Here is a 24,153-nt window from a genome sequence, read left to right as displayed (position 1 = left end):
TCAGTCGCAGCAAGATGCCAGGCTGGTATCAGAAGATGTGATGCTCAGGGGAACGAATGTCCGAGAAAACTGGAGGTGATGGGAGTCACAGGAAGTTGGTCGCTCAGGACAAGGGAAGCTGGGAGAGTCCTGCATACGTTCCCCCTCAACAATAGCTCCTCGATGGCCTGGCCATCCGAGCCCCAGGACTGGCCAGAGAAGCTACTCAGGAAATACTTGCATGAGTGAGTGAGGGTTGGGTAATATGGTCACTTGGCTCACAAACTGGAAGGTGGGGGGCCAGGGCAGGGGTGGAGTGGCCTGGTGGGGGTGGGTGACAGAACAAAACCCCGTTGCATTCATCCCAAGTGCAGGTGATCTAGGATCTCTTGGAGCTCCATAAGTCACCACTACAGAGGAGAGTGACTGCCAGAGTTCCTTTCAGGGTCCCGGGGCTCTCCACAGGCCCCAGGCTGGGGTCATAGTGTCCAGAAGCTGCCCCCTTGTGCCCCAAGGGACAAGATTTTAGCCTGAGCAGTCGAAATAGTCCTTCCCTTGTCCTGCCAGAAACAAGCTCTGCTTCCCAGCTCTCCATGGCCCCCTCTTGTTGTCTGGTGACTGAAGTAGTCCTCCTTGGTTGGGGCGCCTCAGAACCCCCCCTTTCTGACACTGGCAGAGCAGGGTGGGGGCCGAGGCAGTTTTCCCTGTAGCAGTGGAAGTTTGGCAGCTCAGATGTCCCTAAGGCAGCCGCCCTCATCGCCCCCCAAGCAGGCGATGCAGGCTCCAGGGCCCAACCCCTGGGAGGCGGCTGCCTTGGTTACTGGGAGGAAGAGGCCATCTGCGAGGAGATGAAGGTCTCGATGACGCTGTGGTTGGACGGCAGCAGGTGGCTGTGGCCATTGGTGGAGTCAGAGCTCTGGTACAACACCAAGCTGCTAGAGGACACTGTGGGGGGCAAGTGGGGCTGCTGGTTGCCTGGCCAAGTCCACCCTCAACCCGCCCGCTCACCCTTCCCTAGGTGTCCTTAGGAATGGGGAGGCTGGACCCCACCTCCTGAATCACAGCAGATAAATAACCAGAGCCCCAAAGTCAACCTCTGCCCCCTGGAGCCATACAGGGAGTGGCTGCAGCAGGACATCTTAGTGGGAACAATGGAGAAGTCCTGAGGAGATGGTTAAGAGACTGGGTTTTGAGGTCAGAGCCCCAGGGCAAGTCCCTCTCCTTGCAGTGTCGGCTTTCTCATCTGTCAACTGTGGATAATAACAGGCACCTCACGGGCCTGTGGTGAGATCTGTGGGGTACAGCCTGGAGCCTCCTGGAAGGGAGAAGGCCCTCACACCAGTGCTGGGTGGAGGGAGCTGAGGGTCCCAGGGGAAGCCCCTTGCCTAAGCCACGTGGTTAGCAAGTGGCTGCACCAGCCCCCCAGGCCTGGCAGCCCAGCTCTCAAGTGCCCACTCTTAGGGCCGCACAGAAGGGGCCAAACTCAGGCACCTCCGGGACCCAGGAATGGGAACGAGTAGAAGGGGTGGGTTGAGTGGGCCGTGGAGGGTGGGAGTGCCCACGTGCCACTGTTGCTATGTGGGAATGGGAGTCCTTCCAATTTTCCAAGAGCAGCCAGAAATCCAGATTTCTCCGTGAAAGCTCCTGGTTTTTAAATGCTGGCAACTTATTCAAAGACTTTTAAACCTTGAGCCAAACCAAACATCCCTGACGCTTCTCGCCTTCATGGCAGTGTTACCCCCCAGTGCCTCTTCCGATAACTTAATTCTTTCTTCAGCCGAGTCCAGGGAGCTGTTTCTCGCAGGTCGGCCCTGCTTTTCCTGTGGTTCTCACCCACCCCAATCTGGCACACTCCCTGGGAACCCAGGCTGGGGTTTGAGAGGCAGACGGTGCCTTCCAGTGCCCGGCTCACCCTCTCCTCCCACCGGCCCCCTATTTGAGCTTCCCCCTGGCTGTGAGGACAGCAACGCAGAAGGGCAGGGAAAGGGTCGCTCACCCGTGGGGCTGGCGCTGAGCCGGTGGGCAGGCTGCAGGTGCTGGATGCTGGCAGGGTCCTGGCTGGGGATGGGGATGGTGGTGGCCTGGGAGGCCGGCGTGTGAAGCCCAGACTCACTGGAGGCCTCGGTGTCTGAGGTGAAGACCTGGGGGAACAGAGCAGCCCCGTGAGCCCCCAGGGGGGTGGGGTGGGGCACCAGGGAGGGGCCGGGACAGGGCAGGGCTTACCTGCTTGGTGGGCGTGAGGCTGGCGAGCGCGCTCAGGTTGGTGTCGGTGATGAGCATGGTCTGGGGCAGCAGGCCCGTGTGTGTGTACTGGGCCACCTCGGGCTTGTGGCTGTAGAGCGCTGGCCAGAGGCAAGACGGAGGGCGCATGAGGCAGATGTGCCACCCTGGGCCCCTCCCTGGAGGGCCTCGAGGCTGGCTGCTCCGGGGGAAGTGGGGCGGTAGGAGACCCTGGCTGGGTAATGGCCCGGCAGCAGTGGCAGGGCAGGCTGCCTGGGATCCAAGCTGATTTCCAAAAGTGGAAGCTCCAGATGGGAGAGTTGGACCGTCCCCCATGCTAAAGGGGCCTGCTCAGCCTGGGATTAGTGGAGAGGAGCCTGGGGGCAGGCTAGGCACCCAAACCCCACTCCTGTCGCCGAGACAGCAGGTGTGAAAGGACCTGGAGACACAGGTGTGGGGGCGACTGTACCAGGTACAGGCCTCAGAAGGAAAGGAGGGTGGCCCTCGCCTGGGGGGTGAGCAGGGCAGACTGCAGCAGTCTCTCCAGCTCCCGGACACCTCTCCAAATTGTAACCCAATTTTGCACCTACATCCCGCCCTCCCCAACCCCAAACACAGACAGTACAGAGAGCGCACATAAACCAAACCACATATTCTCACAATGTCTCAGATAATTACATAATGACCCACAAGCAGACAGAAGTACGTGTACTTTCAAGCGTGAACACAGGCAGCTATATATAGGTCCACAGTCGCTTCTCCCCACTCCCGAAACCCAATGCTGAAAACCAAGAGATTTTCCTAAAGTTGGCAGCAGAGCTCATTTGGTGTCAAAACCAGACCTAACCTGCTCTGAGGTTATATGACTCTTTATTGAACCTGACTCATGGAATTCATACTTTCTGCTACAGAAATAGCAGTGTTTTGATGACAGAGTGTTGGCCCAAACCTGCTGGAACTGTTATGTAATACACTCACCATATTGCCTTTCCAAAATCTGAAGGATAATGAATTCCGAAATACATATGGTCCCAAGGGTTTCTGAGAAAGGATTGGGACCTGTACTGCCACACGTGGGCATGCACGCATCCAGGCGTGCGGTGCATCCACTCACACAGACGCACGTGCACACACATGCAGCTAATCGTAGACACACACTGCAACACAGTCGGGGCCTCAGACACTCGTCTGAGTTCCCCACACATCCCCTCAATCCCAGGAGCACTCCCTGGTACCAGGCACACACGGAGACTGTGGCACCTGCAGAGCTGCCCCAGTGCCTGGTGGAGGGTTGGGGGCTGGGGGGCGCTCACCATGGGGGCTCTGCAGCTGGGCCATGGTGGCCATGAAGGGGCTCTGGGCCACGTGGCTCTGCACGGGGGGCATGAGTGGCTGCTGGTAGGATGGGTGCAGTGGCTGGGAGAACTGCACCGGCTGCAGGGTGGTGAGGCTGCTGCCCATGCTGTTGATGACGGGCACACTCTGGGCCTGAGTGGAGGCCAGACCTGGAGAGGGAGGGACTGGGGTCAGCCTGGCCTCCCCCCCACACCTCCACTGCCTCCCCAGAGCCCCTGGGGGGCACCATCCCTGCCTCCCGAGCCCATGGGTTGGGGGAGCGGCAGTCAAGAAAGAACCCTGCACTAGAAAGCAGGCCCAGCTTGAACCAGCTCACCACTAACTTATTAACTGACCCTGGCAAGTCCCTCCCCATCTCCAAATTTCTAGCTCCTTATCTGGTGGCGGGAGGGTGGGGGGATGGGAGAGTTGGGCAGTGACTAGCTCAGAGGTTGTCAATCTGGGTTCCCTGGAGCCTTGGGGTTCCACAGGCTGAGCTCCCTGCTTCCCTCTCCCAGCAGTGCCCTGTCTTAAATATTGAGCATCTGAATAAGTTCCCACACAAACAGGCTTTTGGACCTTTCAAATAAAGACTAAGAAACTTTAATCCCCCTTAAGCTCCTCTATTTTTCCCATAGACTTTTTCCCTTGAAGGTACTATATAATTGATATCTTACATGCACTTGGGTCATCGCTCTCTGAGAGCTGAGGTTTAGGTCTGTTTTGTTTCCTTTTTATTCCCTGGCGTTATCACTGAGGTGGTACAGTGCCCGGCACTAAGGAGGCACTCAATCAACACATGTTGTAGGAATGAATGAACGAGGCCCAGTGGCTCTTCCAGCTCTGGGAGCCCCGGGAGCTGCCCCACCCCCACCCTGTGTCCAGCCCATCCCCACCGGCTTACCAATGACCAGGGTGGAGGCCCCCGTGTTGGTGAACGTGGAGCCCAGGGTGGCAGGCTCACCAGGCCCGATGGCCATGACCCCGGGAAGCGAGGCCATAATGAGGTTCTGGGGCTGCTGGTTGAGGCCTGGGGACGTCTGCTCCAGGCTGTGCAGTGCTGTCAGGGTGCTGACAGGGGGCAGGGGGCCCCCAGTTGCTGAGACCTTGTGGGTGGGGAATGCCAAGGTGAGTCAGGGTGCACCCCCATACTGCCTCCCCGGGGATCCCTCCGGGATCTGCCTGCCAAGAGAGGATGGGGGTAGAGGGTTTTCCCCACAGATGGGGGACACTCACCAGCTTGGCTTCAGTACTGAGCAGGCTGTGGCTGGGCTCCAGGCCCGTGGGGGACACTTGGTGCAGGGGTGCGGACACTGTCACCAAGGGACCGCCACTGCTCGAGGGCGCCTCTGCCCCCTCACTCGTTGCAGGCTGTCCATAGCGCACACCTGGAATGGGGTTCGTTGTCCAGCCTCAACACCCCACTTCCCTTCCCTCCCCCACCTCCATGGCCCTTGTCTCTCCAAACAACATCAGTTTGCCTGGGCCAGGTGCCCCATCTTTCTTTTTGCAACCAGCACCCTTGTCTGACTGGCCACTTGTGCCAGGGCCTGTTCTGGCTGCTTCCAAATCCTTGAAGGTAAGTGCTGCATTTCATTAGCTCCGTGTCCCCCACTGCCTAGTGCTATACCTGACACGCAGTAGGTGTCCAACAAAAGACAACCCAACTAGACTGAACCGCAGCTAATAAAATCAGACGGAAGTGGACTGAGTTGAATAGAATGAACCGAAATTAGTTGAACTGAACGGAATCCAACTGATTTGAACTTGAAATGAACAGAGCTAGACTGAGTTCAACTGAGTTGAATGGAATGAAATCAAATCAAATGGATTGAATTGAACCAAGCGCTACAAAATTTAAATTAACTGAATTTAATGGAGTTACATTTAGTTAGACTGAACCAATTGATTGGTAATTGGATTCATATAAGCTACCAAATTTAAATGAAATAAGTTGGATTATGTTGAGTTGAACTCAATATAACTGACTTGAGTTGAACTGAAATGAATTGAATTGATTTTACCTGGAATGAATGAATTGAATTGAAGTAACCCGAATCAAGTAAGGTAGAATTGAGTGAAGTGGAGTGGAGGGAGTGGATGGGGTGCAGTGGAGTAGATGATGGGGTGTAGTGGCATAGTGTGGAGTGGATGGAGAGGATTGGAAGAAACGCTAAGAGCTTCCGACAGCTACTGCTACTTGGGCAGACCACCCCACCTCCCCAGCCTACCCCCATATGCCCTGTACCCAGCCCCAATCCCCCTGCCCTCATAGCACTCACCATGGACCTTACTGGGGGAGAGGGCAGGTGGGGGCAGGCCAGGGGAGCTGTGGGAAGGCAGTGCAGACCCCGGGCCTGGCCCCGGCGGAGGCCCACTGTATGTGTCCATGGCCAGCTTGTGCCGAAAGGCTTCTTCCTTGCGCCGGTTGGCAAACCAGTTGTAGACACGCACCTCCGTGACCAGGTTGGAGCCCAGCCCCTGTGCCTGTGATGGTGACACCCCCCTCTGGATGCACTCCGCCCTGCGAAATGGCCACCCATGAGCCTCCCAGGCCAGGCTCAGAAGAACCCTCTTCTCCGGGTCGGGTTGGGTTCTGAAAAGTCAGGCTCTACCTGAGTGTTTGAGGCTGGCAGATCTGGATTCCAATCCCAGTTCTGCTGTGTGACCTTGAGAAAGTGACTTTGCCTCTCTGACCTCAGTCTCTTCATTAATAAAGTGAACAAAATAGCCATAGGGTTGTAGTGGGGATGAAATGAGATGAGCAGCCACCCAAGGGGTTGCTTGGGTGGGTTGAGGAGTGGGTGCTAGGAATAGAGAACCCCCAACTCTCTGGACCAGGCTAAGTCAACAGCAGAAACTCTCAGGGACTAGGGAGCCTCCCTTGGGACCTAGAGCCACCCTCCCCCTCCCCAGCCTTGCCCCAGCCCAGACCAAACGAGTGCCGCTAACCCACCAGCCATTCTACCTATTGCACTCCTCCACCAACGCTTCTCGCTCCTCCTTGCTGGGGTTCTTCTGCCTCTCGTAGGCCTGGAACAGGATCTGCTGGGATGCTGGACCCCACTTGAATCTGTTCCTCCGCCCCTTCTTGGTTGGCAGCTCATCACCTGTGGGCTCTTCAATCAGCCCACCCTGTCCTGCATGGGTGAACTCTGTAGACACAGAGAGCCATGAGCAGGGCTCTGGCCACTCCCACCTTCCCATATCAGTTCACCAGACCACCATGCCCCTGAGTTGTACTCATTCCCAGGGTGCAGAACCAGAGGAGCTGACGGCTAGAACTGAGAAATCATCCAATCCAGTGATGACAAACACAGCACATGGCCCATTACTCCCTTAACCTGTGTCCAGGGCAGACATCATTAATCAATCCCGGTCCGCTCTACCACTGAGCCAAGATTTAATCTCATAATCCTTCTCAGTACAATTGTTCAGATTGGGCACATTTGCTATCCCCATTTTACTGGGAGGTTGCAGGAAGTTGAGGCTCAAGGAGGTTAAATATTTTTCCAGGGTCACCCAGTAGAGCAAAAACTTGAACCGTATCTCCTGAGTAGATTCAGAGCTATTTTCAGCTGTCCAGCCTTGGAAGTCAGGCTTAAAAATGCAAGTGTTTTTTGACCAAAAGGGGGAAGTGAAAGGAAATGAAATAAGCTTCAGTGGCAGAGAGATTCCAAAAGGAGCTGAGAGGTCACTCTGGTGGGCACTCTTACGCACAATATAGACAACCCTTTTTAGGTTCTAATGAATTGGAATAACTAGCAGTAAATATCTGAAACTATCAAACTACAACCCAGAACCCATGAATCTTGTAGACGATTGTATAAAAATGTAGCTTATGAGGGGTGACAATGTGATTGGGAAAGCCATATGGACCACACTCCCCTTTGTCCAGTTTATGGATGGATGAGGAGAAATATGGGGGAAGGAAAAAACAAACAAACAAACAAAGGCACCCAGTGTTCTTTTTTACTTTAATTGCTCTTTTTCACTTTAATTATTCTTCTTGTTATTTGTGTGTGTGTGGTAATGAAGGTGTCAGGGATTGATTTTGGTAATGAATGCACAACTATGTAATGGTACTGTGAACAATCAAATGTACAATTTGTTTTGTATGACTGCATGGTATGTGAATATATCTCAATAAAATGAACTAAAAAAAAAAATGCACGTGTTAGCCAGGAGTGAAGTGCCCCAGTCTGCAGCATCAATTGGACCCACTCCACTGGTAACTAGTCTACCAGACCATCCGTGAGCAGGGCACTCAGGGAATAGGACAGGCAAGTGTCAGGACATTTTTATGAGTGGAGGAAGGAACAATGAGTCAGAGATACAGCAGCAGAAGTGTCCTCACCATCTGACTGCCAAGCAGGAACCAGTGCTCCCGGAAGAGGCTAGATAAGACCCTTGCCAGCCACTAGAAGCCTGCTTGGTCCAGAGTCCGACTTTCTCAGCAGCCACTGTCACTGGCAGCCTGCCGTCTTGCCTTTCTAGCCACACCCTCGGCCTGGCCACAGACTGGCAGGGGGCAGGACCAAGATATGGGGTATAAGACACTATAACTTGGACTAAAAAATAAAGTAGTTCAGCTTTAAAAAATTACCCTGTCAAGACCATGAAATACAAGGAAAGCCCAAGAAATTGTCACAACCAAGAGGAGCCTAGAAAGACGTGATGAGATGTAATGCGTCTACAACTGGATGGGATCCTGGAAAAGAAAAAGAACTTTAGAGAGAGACAGGAAATATGAATAAAGTATGGACCTTATCAATATTGGTTTATTACTTGTGATAAATATACTATACTAATGTTACTAAGACAAGAAACTGGGTGTAGAGTATATGAGAACTCTTTGTATTATCTCCCCAATATTTCCATAAATCTAAATCTATTCTAAAATTTATTTAAAAGTACCAAGAAACCTGTAAAGCAGATATTCTTACCCCATTGTAGATTTGATGGGGGGTGAGGGGAGAGATGGGAGAGTGAATTCAAAGAACATCTGGTGGGAAAACCACACGTGGTAACAGCTAACACTTCTGCTTTCTATAATGCCAGGCACTTCTGCACATTTCATCTTCAGGACAGCCCTATATTATAGGTGGCTATTTTTATCCCCATTATATAGATGGGAAAACAGAGCCCACAGGAAGGCTGAACAACCTGCCCAAGGTCACACACTTGCCAAGTGGCAGAGCCGGGATTTGAACTGAGGCAGTCCAGCTCCAGAGCCTTACACTCGGCAGCTAATCCAGGCTGCCATGTTGGACTTGGGCCTGTTTAGCACACTTGCTCCCTCTCTGGGAGGGCCCCAGTCATTCAGTCAACTATCTGTTCATTCTCTGAAAATTCATCTGTGGCAGGCACCTGCTTTGCCTGCGTAGTATTGTTTCCTCCTTCTTCAGGAAATACCATCCTGATCCTCCTTGGGGGTCCTCCTCAATCCTCTTTATCCCATCTGGGTGAGGTGCAGTGACCTCATTCTGGCCAATGAGAACACCACATCCCCCTTGCCACCATGATTGGTTGATGGGTGGGCCCATGGTCAAAGCCCACCAAGACAGAGTCTTCTTTCAAGAAATGATGTGAGGCAGTCAATTAATTACAGAAGAGAGAAAAATGAACCCTGGGCACCCATATCTCCATCTTGCAAGCTGAGAAGAATAATAAAGGCTGAAACAACTTGTGAAGAAAAATGAATCCTGACTCTATTCCTCATGCCATACACAAAATTCAGTTCCAGATAGATTACAGCTTTAAAGGTGAATATTGAAATGAAACTGTTAGAAAAAAATATAGAAGAATATGTTCATGACTTTGGGTAAGACAAAGATTTCTTAAACAGGATACAAAAAGCACTAGCCTTAAAGAAAAAAGTTAAGAACTTCTTTCAGCAAAAGACATCACTTAGAGATTACAAGGCAAACCACAGAGTAGTTTTGCAGTATCTATATTTGAAAAAGGACTTGTGGCCAGAATATATTTTTTAAAACTCCTACACATCAATAGGAAAAAAAAAAAAAAAAAAAAAAAAAAAAAAACAGGCAATCAAATAAAATAAAAAAAAAAAAAAAAAACAGATAAACTCCTTGAAGAAGATTTTCTTAAAGAAAATTGCATTAATTCCGGTAAGCATATGAAAAGTTACTCAACATAAGTAGTCATCAGGGCAATGAAAATTAAAACCACAATGAATACTGCCATGTATCCGCCATTACCGAAATGACAAAGACTGACATCAACAAGTGTTGGCAAAGACGTAGAGCACCTGGAGTGCTCAGACATTGCTGGTGGGAATATAAGTTGGTAATTATCTGGTGGTATCCACTAAAGTTGAACATGAGCAGATCTACTCAGCAATTCCATACCCAACCAAAATGTATATACACATTCAGCAAAAGACAGGTACTGGAATTTCATAGCAGTACTGTTCAAAACAGCAACAAATTGGAAGCAATCCAAATGTTCATCAAAGAAGAAAGAGTAAATCCTTTGTATTCACACAATGAATGTTTATACACCGCAAGGAGAATGGCTAATCTATGACAGCATGGAACCCGATGGATGAATAACAGAATATAATGTTGAGTGAAAGAAGCCACTGTACTGTATAATTCAATTTATATAAACTCCAGAGACAGCCATCATTAGCCTATGGTGATAGAATTCAGGATTGTTATTAATCTTGCTAGGGGGGAAAGGGCTTGTAGGAAGCTATAAATGTTCTATTTTTAAAAATCTGGTTGGTAGTTAAAATGGTGTGTTCACTTTGTAAAAATTTTCTGAGCTGAACACTTAGGATTTGTGCACTTTTTTGTTAGCCTTCATTTAAAGGTTTATCTTATTTTAAATGATTAAAGAGTCATTCAGCTGGAAGTAGCTGAAAAGAGGTACTCTTTTCCCTCTGAAGTTGCTAAGCTGGTAGGATGGCAGCCAGAGCTTCTAGGGTCCAACTCAGCCTATGTAGGAGAGCCTAGCTAGGAATAATACAATACAAAATAAAAGACAGCCAAGAGATGCTGTGCTTATGACTTTATTTGAGCCCCTGGAGCTAGCCATGCCTGAAGCTGTCCTGGCCTCAGTCATGTCTATGAACCAATAAATTCTCTTTTTTACTTAAGTCAGTTTGAGTCAGGATTCTGTCTCTTACTAACAGAAGAGTCCAAATACATCAGTCGTATCTTGAATGCTCTGCATCTCAAATTCTCTACGCTGAATTCCTTAATTACATTTCTAACATTTCTTTTAGTAATGCATATGCATTTCATTTAATATTGTAAAATTCATTCCAGTAATGGTTTGGGGAAAAGACATCCAGATCCCCTCAGAAGCTAAACTTTCTTCTAACAGACTTATAAAAAAAATCCTGATTAGTTCTTCTCATACAAATTAGAACAGTACAAAATGTACTATCTTCTGTTTTGCCAAGTGTGCATCACAATATAGTAAACACCCCAATAAATGGGGTGAGGACTAGACCTGGAATAAGGATAAGGGATGTCTATTGAATACATTATTTTTTCAACAGTGATGTTTACTATTTTTGCAAGTATAAATTTGTACCTCCTCTTTGGAAGGGACTATGGCAGTATCTCTCAAAGATTTTAGTCACTCTATGACCTTAGTGTCCCACTTCTAGGAATTTATCCTACAGACACACATGGGAGCACAAGCATGTACAAATAAGAATGTGCTTGGCAGCAGTAGGTTGTAATAGCAAAACATCGGAAAAACCCTAGACGTCCTTCAGTAGGGGACAAGTTCAACAAATAATAGCACCTGCAAATAACAGAATAGCAGCGAATAGCCAGCAGCCATTAAAAAAAAAAAAAAAAAAAAAAAAGATCTCTTGGTGCTGATGTGAAAAGGTGTACAGGTTTATTGCTAAAAGAAAAGCAAGATGCCAAAAAGTGGTGTAGTACACTACCATTAAGCAGAAAAAGAGCAGGGGGGGATAAAGTATAGATGCATAAAATATCTCCAGAAGGACACCCAAGACTAAGAATTCTCTCTGCTGAATTCCTTAATTACATTTCTAACATTTCTTTTAGTAATGCATATGCATTTCATTTAATATTGTAAAATTCATTCTGGTAATAGTTTGGGGAGAAGACATCCAGATCCCCTCAGAAGCTAAACTTTCTTCTAACAGACTTTTCAAAAAATTGTTTTCTTAAGGGAAGGACACTTATTTTATTGTATCCTTTATTTTTATTCTAATTATTTTTTTTTTTTGCCAAGCGTGTATTGCCTTTTTTTTTTTTAACCTGGACGATGAGTAAAAGAAATGTCTAATAATTACATACACATAGACAAATGGAGGCTCCAAAATGTGAACATGCACTCAGATTTTGGTGGAGTGTAGAGGGACCGGATGAGGACACTCACCCGGTCTTGCAGGGTTTGCAGTGGAGGATTTCCTGAGTGCATACCTTGCCTCTGAGCTTTACCGATGCTGTTCCTTCTGCCTGGAACACTCTTCCCTGCATCTCTGTGGGTCAAAATTCGACTCACCCTTTACGATCGAGTTTAAAGGTCATGCTTATAGCATGAAACTTCCTGATTCCCTGCCTCTCTAAGAAATAACAGATTGCCCTCTTCCCTGCAGCCTGCTCAGCATTTTGAAATTCTGTATGTAACCCTCTGCACTGGGTCTAGCACAGTGAATGCTGGATAAACAGTAGCTCTTATTATTGTTTTCTTATATTGTATAACACATGTTTCACTGTATCACAATGACCTTTTCTCCTGCTTCCCCACTAAACAGTGAGCTCTTATAGGGCAGGAACACAGTTCATTCATCTTTGGATGCCCAGCACCAACCCTACTCCTTTCACCTAGCACAGAATAAATGCTGCTTGGGCCCCACAGACCTCCTCGCAGACTGTCTGTCTGTGTAAGGGGCATGGTGACACTTCCCGCCCCCACCCACAAGCTGCAGTGAGTCCCCGGGCCCAGCCAGGGCAGACACGGGCAGGCCACGGTCATTACTTACGCTGGGCCACCTCTCGCTGCTTGCGGACGTACCAGGTGTACAGGGCAGCTCGCTTCTGCGTCTTCATGGGGGTGCCCTTGTTGAGGTGCTGGGACAGGTGGGACTGGTTGAGGCCAGTGGTGTCGACCACCTCCCGCTGCGGGATGTTGTGCTGCTGCAAGTAGGACTTGACCATCTTCGCCACACGCCATGGATCCTCCCTGGGAGGAAGGCAAGATGGGACCTGCTCAGTGGGGGGTGGGGCTGGGGGCTTGCAGACCAGGATGGGGGTCCTGAGTGCTAGGAGGGGATGGGGATTGTGGATGAAAGTAGGCAAGTAGGTGTGGAACCCAGGGACTGCACCCTGATCAGGGACAGGGAGTTATGGGCCCCCATGCGAGGACACAGGGACATGGGGACAGGTTCCTGTGAGGATGCACACACACATGGCAGACACATCAACACAGGCTCATGGACACACAGACATGGGAACAGACGAAGGCTTAGAAACATGGAGACATAGACACATGGACACAGAGGTAGACAGGAAGAAACTCCCGCAGGAAGCTACACATGCCAGGCGGGCCTCCTTGAAAGTACTTCCCTGCATTCTACTTGGAATTGTTATTTGTGGCTATGTCTTAGGCACTATGAGACCTGGTTTTCAGCATCCAAAATAGGCCTGACAAAGGGTGGATGGATGGATGGGTGGATGGATGGATGGGTGGATGCATGGATGGGTGCGAGGATGGATGAGTAGGTGGGTAGGTAGATGGATGGATGGATGGATGGATGGGTGGGTGGGTGGATGGATGGATGGATGGATGAGTATCTGGGTGGGTGAATGGATGGATGAGTGGGAGGATGGATGAGTAGGTGGATGGATAGATGGATGATGGATGGATGGATGGATGGATGGATGAGTACCTGGGTGGGTGGGTGGATGAGTAGGTGGGTAGGTGGATGGATGGATGGATGGATGGATGGATGAGTAGCTGGGTGGGAGGGTGGATGAGTAGGTGGGTAGGTGGGTGGATGGATGGATGGATGAGTAGCTGGGTGGGAGGGTGGATGAGTAGGTGGGTAGGTGGGTGGATGGATGGATGGATGGATGGATGAATAGCTGGGTGGGTGAATGGATGGATGAGTGGGAGGATGGATGGATGGGTGCAAGGATGGATGAGTAGGTGGGTAGGTAGATGGATGGATGGATGGGTGGGTGGGTGGATGGATGGATGGATGGATGAGTAGCTGGGTGGGTGAATGGATGGATGAGTGGGAGGATGGATGAGTAGGTGGATGGATAGATGGATGATGGATGGATGGATGGATGGATGGATGGATGAGTACCTGGGTGGGTGGGTGGATGAGTAGGTGGGTAGGTGGATGGATGGATGGATGGATGGATGGATGGATGAGTAGCTGGGTGGGAGGGTGGATGAGTAGGTGGGTAGGTGGGTGGATGGATGGATGGATGGATGGATGAATAGCTGGGTGGGTGAATGGATGGATGAGTGGGACGATGGATGAGTAGGTGGATGGATAGATGATGGATGGATGAATGGATGAGTAGCTGGGTGGGTGAAGGATGGATAGATGGATGGATGAAGGAGACCTACTGGAAAAAGAAAAAACATTGGCTCTGAAATAAAGATAGAAGCACGGATTCTCACATTTTACAGCCAGGGCTACCAAGGCCCAGAGCTCTTGTGTTACCTGTCCGAGGTCTCATGGCTGCCCCAGCAGAGTCCCATCCACTGAAGGGATTCTGTATGTCAGCTTATCAGGCAAAACTCACACAGGGTCAAAAAATACCTCATGAAAACCTCTGCACTAAACCCTAAGTGGTGGCACATCCAGTTTCCCCTCAGCACTGGGGCAAGTGGCTGGTTCTTAACTGAGTCTCAAGTGAAGGGATTATGAGCTAGCATTCAGAGGCCTTGGCCAAAAAAAAAAAAAAAAATTATATATTTGAACACCAGAATCCCACTCTGTGGGCTGAGATTCTCTCACTAGGGAGACTCAAGGGACCCAAGGCCACCTACAATCCATGTCCTTTTCCTTGTCCTCTGCTTTCTGTGGGTGGGGCCTTTGTAGGAATGGAAGGGGTTGGAATGAGCCACACTATGTAAATTCTCTTTTTCCCTCTGCCTCTCCTTCCGTCTCAATACCCTTCCCTTTCTATCTTCCCCTCTTCAGCTTACATAACAAATGTGTGTGGATCAATGCAGCTCAATACAATAAAGCCAAAGCAGGCAGAACTGGGATTCGAACCCAGGTCTGTGTGTCTAAAGCTGCACTCTCACCCCCTGGACTCAGTAGTTCTGCTTCTGAGGCATCTGATGTTTGCATGCAGAAGGTGATTCATTGCCAGGTTACCTGCCCTACCAAAAGATTGGAAACAACCTAAATGTCCAGGAAAAGGCCACTGATGAACTATATTGTGGTGTACCTGTTTAATGCAATCTCAAATCATAGAAATGTTCTTTCATGCTTTCAAATGCACCACATTAATGCAAGGTGTTAATACTAGGATAGTATATGAGAACTCTGTGTTATAGTCATGACTTTTCTGTAACCTTCTCCAAAAAAGATAAAAAAAAAAAAAAAAAAAAACTCTATGTGCAACCAGGTGGAACAATTTGTCTGGTATGTCTGCTGGGCTGCTGTCTGTGTAAAATAAAAAGTGGGGTATAGAATATTTGTACATACTTCCTTGAATAAGCATGAAATAAATATGCATGCAACTGGCTACGCTGGCTGCCTCCAGAGGGGAAGAGAGTGCTGTGGGTTGGGATGAGAGAGAGAATTTTCTGTTTCTTTTTTATACTTTTAAAATGATGTAACATTCTAATATTTTATATCATATATGCTTTATCATATATAATCATATATAGTAATTTATATAATGTCACTATTGTGTAAAATATCGAGTTTCATGTTAAAAATTGAATTGTAAAAGCAAAAAGCAAATACTCCCCCTGGGGGGCACTGAAGCCCACCCACACACTGCCTTGTCTCCTAGCCCATCTCTCCTTCCTTAAAGCAGCAGCCTGGCCTTGACCCCTTGGCAGTGACCTTCCCAGATGTCAAGGCACAGAACTGTTCTCCATAAGCTTTGGCTCTCTGACGTCCTCTTTTTTTTTTTTTTTTTTTTTTTATCAGCGGATCCCAGACAGGCAGGGAGGAAAGGGGACGTGGGAACAGATAAATTTAAATTGGTCAGCAGTAGTGACAGCTGTTAGGTCCAGAGCCGTTCAAGAATCCACACAATGCAGAGAGTCATGGTTTAAGTAGAGAGTTTAAGGTTTATTAGAGGAAGAAAGCAGAAGAAAGCAGGTGGGAGCCATCAGAAAAGAAATAAAGGAAAAAATGTCTCCGGCCCTCTTTCCGAGAGCAGCATTTTTTAAAGGAAAAACCCACGTTGGGTGTTGGGGGGGAGGGTCCTGCTGAGTGTGTTCTGGGCCTCGATTGGGTGAGCGCTTGTCAGTTTCTGCTGACTGGTTACTAGGGTTCTAACACACTACTCTTCTTTGATGTGCACTGTATCATCTACGTGGAGGAAGTAGGCCTTTTGGTTTATGGCCTTTCATCTTATAGGCATATCTGATCTTGCCTTGTCGGCCCCCTGGGGTCTAGGCACCACTGTGACTGGGATTTCTAAAACAGCCTTCAACCCTTAGTTTATGGTGCACCTGGTATCTATGAGATAAGCAGCAGGGCCCCTGGATCAGACATTCCTTCTATATGTTAGACTCTTTTTTCTGAGTCAAAAAAAAATGAGTCAAAGCTCATTCACATAAAAAGGCCAGTGATGAGAATTAACGTTCTTCGAGTATTTATTATAAGCCAGGCCCTGTGCTAAAGGGCTAGTCATTGAAATCGTATACTAAGCCAAGGAAGTGGGTACTTCCGTTACGCCCATTTCACAGATGAGGAAACTGAGGCTCAGCAAGGTGAAATCGCTTGTTCAAGGGTCTCCAGCGTATTTCATACTGCCCTGACTCCCCCCTCAGACCTCTTCCCCAGCCCCTCTCCCTCCCAGCTTTCAGGGTTGTTACCCACCCCCAAGGATCCTCTTATCTTCCCTCTCTCCCCACCTGCAGGTGCCAGGCAGAGCTGGGAGGCCAAAGTAGCACAAAGTCCAGCCTCGTGCTTCGTGGCAAACACAGCTATATGATCTCCGGGGCTGAGCTGCCTGCCGGCCGCCCCCTCCCCCATCTCAACCATGACCCTCCTGCATTCTGCCCCCTCCCTGCTTCCCCTCCTCACCGAGAGAGTGGGGGTCGGGCTCCCTCACCCGCCCCTCTGGGCGCAATCTAAAGACTCCCCACCCACCACTGTCCGTTAGATTCCATGTGCTTCTTTGTGTGTTTGTGTGTCTCGGGCTCTCTTCTCTCCTTCCTTTCCCTCTCTCGGTGTGTCTTTTCTGTTAGATTCTCCACCCCCTTTCAGATTCCATAGCCCCCCTACCTCCCACCCCCCACCCCAGGTCACATTCAAGCTGAACTTGAAAATAAAACAAAAGCCAGCCACATTGCACAAGTAAGTAGGCAGTGCTTGTAGACAGAGGACAGGTATTTGAAAATGGGAACCAAACACGTTCCAGAGAGCTAATGCGGGCTTTCAAGTCTTAAATAATTCCTCGAAGAGTTGGACAACAAATTCACAACAGCAAAAAAAAGTCAATTTAAAATGCCAGTCAGAAGACAGGGCCCAGAGAGCCTGTTGTTGGCTTTCTGGGAGAAGTCAGCTTTTTTCTAGAACCCACTGTGAGTCTGTCTTTGTTTCTCTCTTCTACCTGTGCCTTTTTGTCTCCCTCTGTCTGTCTCTCGCTCTCTCTTAGTTTCTTTCTCCCACCCACTCCCTCCCCTCCCCCTGCTCTCCCACCCACTCTCCAAGGACCTTTTATCAGGGCAGTTTCCCCAACTCCCCCCACTCACAACCAAGAGGCCAGGTTTGTAAGCATCTCCTGCTTTGACTTGGAGGGGTTTGGGAGTCAAGCCAACCTGGGTTCAAATCCCACCACGGCCACTTATCACAGGACCCACAGCCCTTCTGGAGCATGGGATAAATCCACACCTACCTCACAGCGCTGTAGGGAGAATTAAACACGTTCAAAATAGGGGTGAAGCGTTTAGGACAGGGCCTGGCCCACAGGAAGTGCTCAATAGGTGGGACAGAATTGTTATCATCCTCATTAAGGAGAATGTCTGCCCACAACCCGGTCTGCTCGCCTCCTCCCACTTCTAGGGTCAATCAGATGTCCGAGGCTTTGGGCCTTTTCCTCTCGGCCCCTGGGGTTCCAGTGCATCCAAGCTCCTGGCGCTGGGAGACCAGCCTGAGGGCCACTCACCCGAACGGGGAGATGAGAACTCAGCGCGGGGCCCTGCAGACCTGGGTTCGAATCCCAGCTCTGCCACTCACTATCTGTGTGGCCTTGAGAAACTTCCTTAACTTCCTGTGCCTCAGTTTCCTCATCTGTGTTATGGGGCTAATAACATTTCCTATTTCTGAGGGTTCTCGGGAGGAGGAAGCAAGTTGATGCATTTGTAAGCCCTTCGTGAGCTCTAATGAGGGGAAGTTGAACAGGAACAAAGCCAGGGGAGGGAGGGAGATGAGGTGCAGTTAGCTAGGAAAGGCGTGGAACCTCAAGGGCACCGGGAAGGGTGTCGGAGTAAGGGGACCCAGGTCTGAGCCCTGGTGTTTCCACTTCATAAGGGTTACCTTGGGCAAGTCATTTTGCCTCTCTGAGCCTTAATTTGCTCATCTGTAAAAAATGGGCCACTAATGAAAGCTGCCATTGAGTGTACTTATTATGCATGTACTCTACAATTATTACACTATTTACACCTGTGGGTAAGTGTATTATCATCTCCACCTTGCAGAAGAAACTGAGGCTCAGAAAGGTGAACTGACCAGCCCGGACTAGAAAGGGGCAAAGCTGGGATTTGAACCCAGGCAGAGTGGCTGCAGTCAGGGATGTCAGATCCTTTGTCCCACCTTGGCCACTGGCTTCCTGGGTCTCAGGCCCTACTGTGAGCCCTGGCGCTGCCCAATGCAGAGGATTAGAGAGCTTCAGAGTTGGGGTTTGAGATGCTCGGGGACAGGAGGGGCCTGGGAAGACACCCAGGAAGGAGGAGCCCCGGGTACAGATCCCTTTCTTGGGCTGGACCCTGGCCAATGGCGCAGCAGATGTCCACAGGGCCTCAGAGTCCTCGTCCCCCCATTCATTCATGTTTTTTGTCAGCCACTGGGCTGGAGCTAGGATGTCTGCGCGTGAACAAGGCAACACAGACCCTCAGCTTAAAGAGCTTCTGTGTTCGTGGCAGGAGATGGGAAACAGATACAGTAAGATAATCATAGGTATAGTAAGTGATGGGAGAAAGTAAATGAGAGTAGTAGGAAAGAGAGGGACAGGGATAGGGCCCACCTTTGGATGGGGTGGTCAAGGGGGGCCTTCCGCAAGCAGGTGATGTTTGAGTTGAAGGAGAAGGAGAAGGAATCCGCCATGGTAAGATCTGGAAAGAGGGCTCCAGGCAGAAGGGAGAGCATGTGCCAAGGCCCTGAGGTGGGAATCAGCTTGATGTCTTAAGGGACAACAATGTCAGTGTAACTGGAGCAAAGTGAGGGACGGATAACGAGGTTGGAGAAGAGGCTGGGGAGGTTGGCAGTGGGACCAGGACAGGGAGTTTGGATTTCATTTGTTATCCAGGTGGGGAAACTGAGGCAGAAGGCAGGAAAGAGACTTGCTCAAGGTCATGCAGTAAACTAAGAGTGGAGACCTAGGGGAAGAGCTCAGGGTCCTGCTGTGAGCTTAGACACAGGGCACCCCAAAGAAAGCCTGGGACACAGCACCTGCCCCTGCCTTCTCCCAGACATCTGTTCTCTCCAGAGAAAGAGCTTCCACTGAAAGTCCTGCCCCTGCACCATCTCCTCCAACCTCGACCTCCCCCATCACCCAGGCCTCCATCGGGGGTCCCCCACCTCTCCCTCTGGCTCCTTCTCCTGCCCCCAAGGCTAGAAGGCCCCACTTTTTTTCCCTGGGGCGTTTTCAGCTCCCCTTTGTTACCTGAACAATAAGTAACCCAGGTAGTTAGTTATAAACTCCGCAGGAACAAGGAGCTGGTTGATAATTTATAGCAACATCTCAAATTTAAATGGAAAGTAAATAGCATGCTGTTAGCATTAAAGAAAACCCAATCGGGGCGGGCGGGGGAAGCACTCCAGCCTCCTCTCAGCTTGGGGCGCCTCGCTCCCTTCCCAGCCCCTTCAACCGGCTGGGCCTGGGTCCCTCTCCCCTCCGGGTCTCCTTCGCTTTGTCCCTGCTCTACCTCTCCAGGCTGCTCTCTCCATCTCCCCCGATGTCCTCTCTCTGCCCCCTGCCTCCCCTCTCTCCCTCAGCTTCCTGGAAGGCCCCGGGTCCCCGCTGGTCCCCAGGCAGCACTTTGACCTCTGTTCCTTCCTCCAGAGCTGGGGCTCAGGCCTCCCCCCACCATCTCACCAAAGGGGTTGCTGATCAAGAGGCCCCACCCAGCCAGGTAAGAAAGGCCCTTGGCACCCCCGGCCCCCACTCCCACCCCAGAGCCCCCCAGTGCCATCTGGGGCCTTCAGCAGGTCTGGCCCGGCCCCACCCTGCCTGGGTTGTCCTCGCCCTGGGCCCTGGCGATGCCTGGCTCTTCCGCTCCTCCCTGCTTTGCAGCCGCCCTTTGCCCTCCTCTTCCTGCCAACCCAGGGGGCCCTGACTCTCCTCCTGCCCCCGGCCCAGGCCCGCGGGAGTCTTGGCAGACCCTGAGGGTTACGTGAGGTTACTGGGAAGGCCCGGATCCACCACCCTCCCCTACCCCAAGCTAGGATCAGGACCTTGGACAGAAAAGAAGCAATTCCCTGCATTGAGTCTTGGGGGCTGGTCCTTAGACTCCCCAGCCACCTCCCCAGCCTGTCCCGGGTCCCCGGTCAGAGGGATCCAAAGCACCAGACAGCCTGGGGTCTGAAGTCCCAACTGGGTGTCCTTAATCAAGCTTCTTCTCTCTGAGCCTCAGTTTCCCCATCTGAGTTATCAGTAGCTTCCTTAGGGGGTTGAGCTCAACATTAATTATAAATGTGAGATCTCAGCTCGGTGCTTGGGGAGTAGTAACCCTCAGCTCCCAGGTGGATGCTAGGACGGAGGTGACAGAGTCTTCCCACTCCACGCTCCCCCATCCCCACCCCCTTTTGAGTGGTGGTGGTGGGGTGGTTGGCCCAGGCCTCTGCAGGCCACCATCCCTACAAGTTAATGATCACAGGCCTTATCAGAGCCTTTTGCTGTTTATAAATTTATAAAACAAAAGAGAAATAACAAAGCCTGTGGGTAATTAGTAACCAGGTCAGCTCTGCTGAGGAGAGGGGAGGCATTGAGCACAGGACCCACCCAGTTCTCCAGGAGATGGGGAGCCAGCCAGTAGATAGGGGTACAGAACCGGGAGGCCGCTAATGGCGCCTGCTGGCAAGGTGGGGGCCTGTGGCCGAGCAGGAGTCTCCCGCAGGTAAGAAAGACTTGGTCTTTCCTGGCTGAGATCTTGAGTCCCAGGGCAGCCAGGGAAGCCCCTGAAACCCTAGCCTCAGCCCTTCTCCCCCACCACGCTTCCTGGCCCCTGAGTCTACACTCTGGGGACTTGGCATGGAGGTTAGCATTTGGAGAATTGAAATGGCCATGGTGGCTAGAAATTTCTACCACCCTGTGGTTTTCTAGGCTTTTGGATTGTGGGCCCTGCTGCTTCTTCCCCTCTCCGAGCTCTCCTGGGGCATGTCCCCGTGTCCCAAGCACTAGGCTGAAGGCCCTGGTTCAGGGGGACATGGGATTCTGCAGAGGGGCTGTTCAAGGGCTGGGGGCTCCCGTCCCCAGGCAAGGACCCCTCTGAGCTCTTATGGCTCCCATCCGTCTTCCGGATAACTCGGCTAAAGGCCACAGCTCATGGGGACTCTGAACCCAGTCAGGAGCTGGGGGGTGGGTCCCTCTGGGTTCCTGCTTGGGAGCTGGGGGCAGGGGAGGGGTCCTTACTGCAGAAGAGTCTCCACCACGGCTTTCTGGTGGGCCGCCTCCTCGGGGCTGAGGTTCTCCAGCTCTTTGAGGATGGGCGGCGTGAAGTCTTCCCCGTCGTCGTCGGTCTCGTCCTCGGAGCCCCTTGTCTCCCCCAGCCCATTGGGCAGCTCGACCAGCTCCCCTCGGCCACTGCTACAGGCCTCCCCCTTGTCCAGGGGGACGTCCCCTCCGGCCAGCAGGTAGGGCCCCGGCTCGCCCAACGCCTGGATCAGCGCCTCCTTGCTCAGGCCCGACTCAAGCAGAGCCGTCAGGAGCTCTGTCTGCAGCGGGCTCAGTTTGGAAACCATGGCCCCACGCTGCCCGGGCCACGCGGCCGGCTCTGCAAGCTCACGGCCTCCCCCACCACGTGGGCCGTCCACCTGCCGGCCACCCGGTGGGCCCAGACCAGGCTTCCTGCACCCCCAAACCCCGCTGGGCCGAGCCCTGTGGGCACCCCCAACCCCCAACCCTGGCCCCGGCGGCCAGTGAATCAGGGCCCCTGCCCGCTCTGTTTACATTGGAGCTGGGGAAATTCTCCAAGGTTCATATTTATCCGTGTGCTTAGCGAAGGGACTGAACTTTGGACTTCAGCCCTGCCGCGCGCAGGGTGCAGGCCTCACGGCAGGCAGTGCCGAGGGCCGGGGCGCCGGGGCCTTCCATGGGAGTGAGCAGAGCGCAGGGTGGGGGAGGAGAGGGTGGCGGGCCCAGGCCGCTGGGAAGGAAGGTGCTAGAAGCCAGGGAGGCCTTTGGGTGAGCAGTGCTGGGCCCACCCATAGGACCTTGTAGGGGTCAGACTGAGGCAGGAGAGCAAAAAAAAAAAAAAAGTTCCGTTTGGAAATACAAGCAGCAAGGAGTTGAGCCAGCTCTCCTCCAGGGTAGGCCTAAGTCACATCCATTTTGTGGGCCCACTCAGCCTCAACTCCAGACCTACCCATAGGCAAAACGTGTTGACTTGAGCCTACCGTGTCCGAGGGCTGCTGCTGGCCTGTAATGTGCACCATCCCTTCATTGCGTCTGCCTAACGACTGTGAGAAGGTAAACGGTTATTCCCATTTTAGAGAAGAGGAAACTGAGGCTCCGAGGTTAAGCAACTTGCGCAAAGTCACGCAGCCAGCCAAGGGACAAGGCTTGCAGAGCTGGGACTGGGGTGAGGCGATTGAGACACAAAATGTAAGGGGGCACCAAAAAACTCAGTAACTAAAATAAGTATTTCGATGCAGTGTCTTAAAAAATGCAAGATGAATGCAAAGCCCGAGAGAATGAAGAACACGTCCACACAAAAACTTGTATACGAAAGTTCATAGCATTTTCTTTTCCTTAGTTGTGAGGGTATTAGAATAGTTAGAAGAATTGAAATGGTAGAACTGTAACCCATAGCATCCTTTGAAATTTGTTCTGTAGCTACTTGTTAAATTGTAATTTGAAAGCTGTACCTTTTTGTATATATGTTAGATTTCACAATAAGGAAATAACTGAAACTATGGTACTATAACTCATAACACCTTTGGAAATTTCCTATTTATCTGCTTGTTAAATCGTACTTTGAAAGAGATTACCTTTTTGTATATATGTTATATTTCATAATAAGGAAATAACTGAAACTGTGGAATTGTAACCTATAAGATTCTTTGAAATTTGCTCTCTAACTGCTTGTTAAATTATACTTGGAAAGTTATCACTTTTATGTGTATATGTTATATTCTACAATAAAAAAATGATTTAAAAAAGTTCATAGTGGAATTACTCATAATAGGAGGAAATAACTCAAATGTCCCTTAGCTGATGAATGGGTGAATAAAAAAGTAATGAAGTACAGATCCACGTGGATGAATCTAGAAACATTATGCTAAGTGAAATAAGCTAGTCACAAAAGGCCACATGTTTTATCATTCCATTTATATGAAATGGCCAGAATAGGCAAATCTATAAAGACAGAAAGTAGAATAGTGGTTGCCAGGGGCAGGGGGGATACAGAGAGAAGGGGGGCAGCTACTAATGGCTACAGGCTTTCTTTACAGATGATGAAAATGTTCTCAAATTGATTGTGGTGATGGTTGTACAAATTCTCAATACACTAAAAGCCACTTCCAAAGGATGAATTTTATGGTATGTGAATTATAGCATTGATAAAAAATATTTTTTACATGAATGCAAAAAAAAATCCATGATGAACAAAATGTAAACATTTTAAATAAAGCCAGGACCTGGCCCCGCACCTGCACAACCTGCGTCCCTCCGCTCATCCTGATCCCAGCCCTGGGTGAGAACTCGGCCTTTACACACCCCACCCAGCCCTTCCCTCTTTCAGCCAGAGCCTTGGCAGTGTTCCGAAGTGTGTCTCCTAGGGCGGCCCTACACCCCCAGAATGAGGGGGGCACACCCTTTCCTGGAGTAGGCAGGTGGTGCTGAGGGGCCGCCCCCAAGCCGGGGCATTTCCAGAGAGCCCCTGTGCACCTTGCAAGTGTCTGCAGAGTCAGGGTGATGTTTGGCAAAGAAAGGAGAAAGAAAGAACCATGGGCCCTGGCACCTGCCCTGTGGGCCAGGCCAGCAGAGCAAAAAGGGGACCAGTTAACAATTGGTG

The 24,153-nt window shown here is 50.6% G+C and overlaps 1 protein-coding gene across 1 annotated transcript; it reads right to left on the bottom strand.

Annotated features, from left to right (window-relative positions):
- Positions 1-796: 796 nt before the first annotated feature.
- HNF1A (HNF1 homeobox A) lies at positions 797-21,880 on the bottom strand. Its single transcript, XM_037816623.1, has 10 exons — positions 21,552-21,880; positions 12,533-12,732; positions 6,503-6,689; positions 5,817-6,058; positions 4,771-4,922; positions 4,439-4,640; positions 3,513-3,704; positions 2,203-2,321; positions 1,976-2,120; positions 797-924 (listed from the first exon to the last, which is right to left on the bottom strand). Exons 1-10 carry the CDS (start codon positions 21,878-21,880, stop codon positions 797-799), a joined length of 1,896 nt encoding a protein of 631 aa, XP_037672551.1.
- Positions 21,881-24,153: the final 2,273 nt, after the last annotated feature.

This window comes from Choloepus didactylus, chromosome 23 (assembly GCF_015220235.1).
Source record: "Choloepus didactylus isolate mChoDid1 chromosome 23, mChoDid1.pri, whole genome shotgun sequence".
In the NCBI taxonomy this organism is placed as follows: domain Eukaryota; kingdom Metazoa; phylum Chordata; class Mammalia; order Pilosa; family Megalonychidae; genus Choloepus; species Choloepus didactylus.
The sequence above is the reverse complement of the archived record's forward strand: the minus strand, read 5'-3'. Positions and strand labels throughout refer to the sequence as shown.

Coding starts and splice junctions, on each gene's coding strand:
- HNF1A (XM_037816623.1), bottom strand. CDS start 21,880: ATGGTTTCCAAACTGAGCCCGCTGCAGACAGAGCTCCTGACGGCTCTG. Junction 12,733..21,551: donor GTGGTGGAGACTCTTCTGCA/GTAAGGACCCCT, acceptor CCTTCCTCCCAG/GGAGGATCCATGGCGTGTGG. Junction 4,641..4,770: donor TCAGTACTGAAGCCAAGCTG/GTGAGTGTCCCC, acceptor CCCACCCACAAG/GTCTCAGCAACTGGGGGCCC.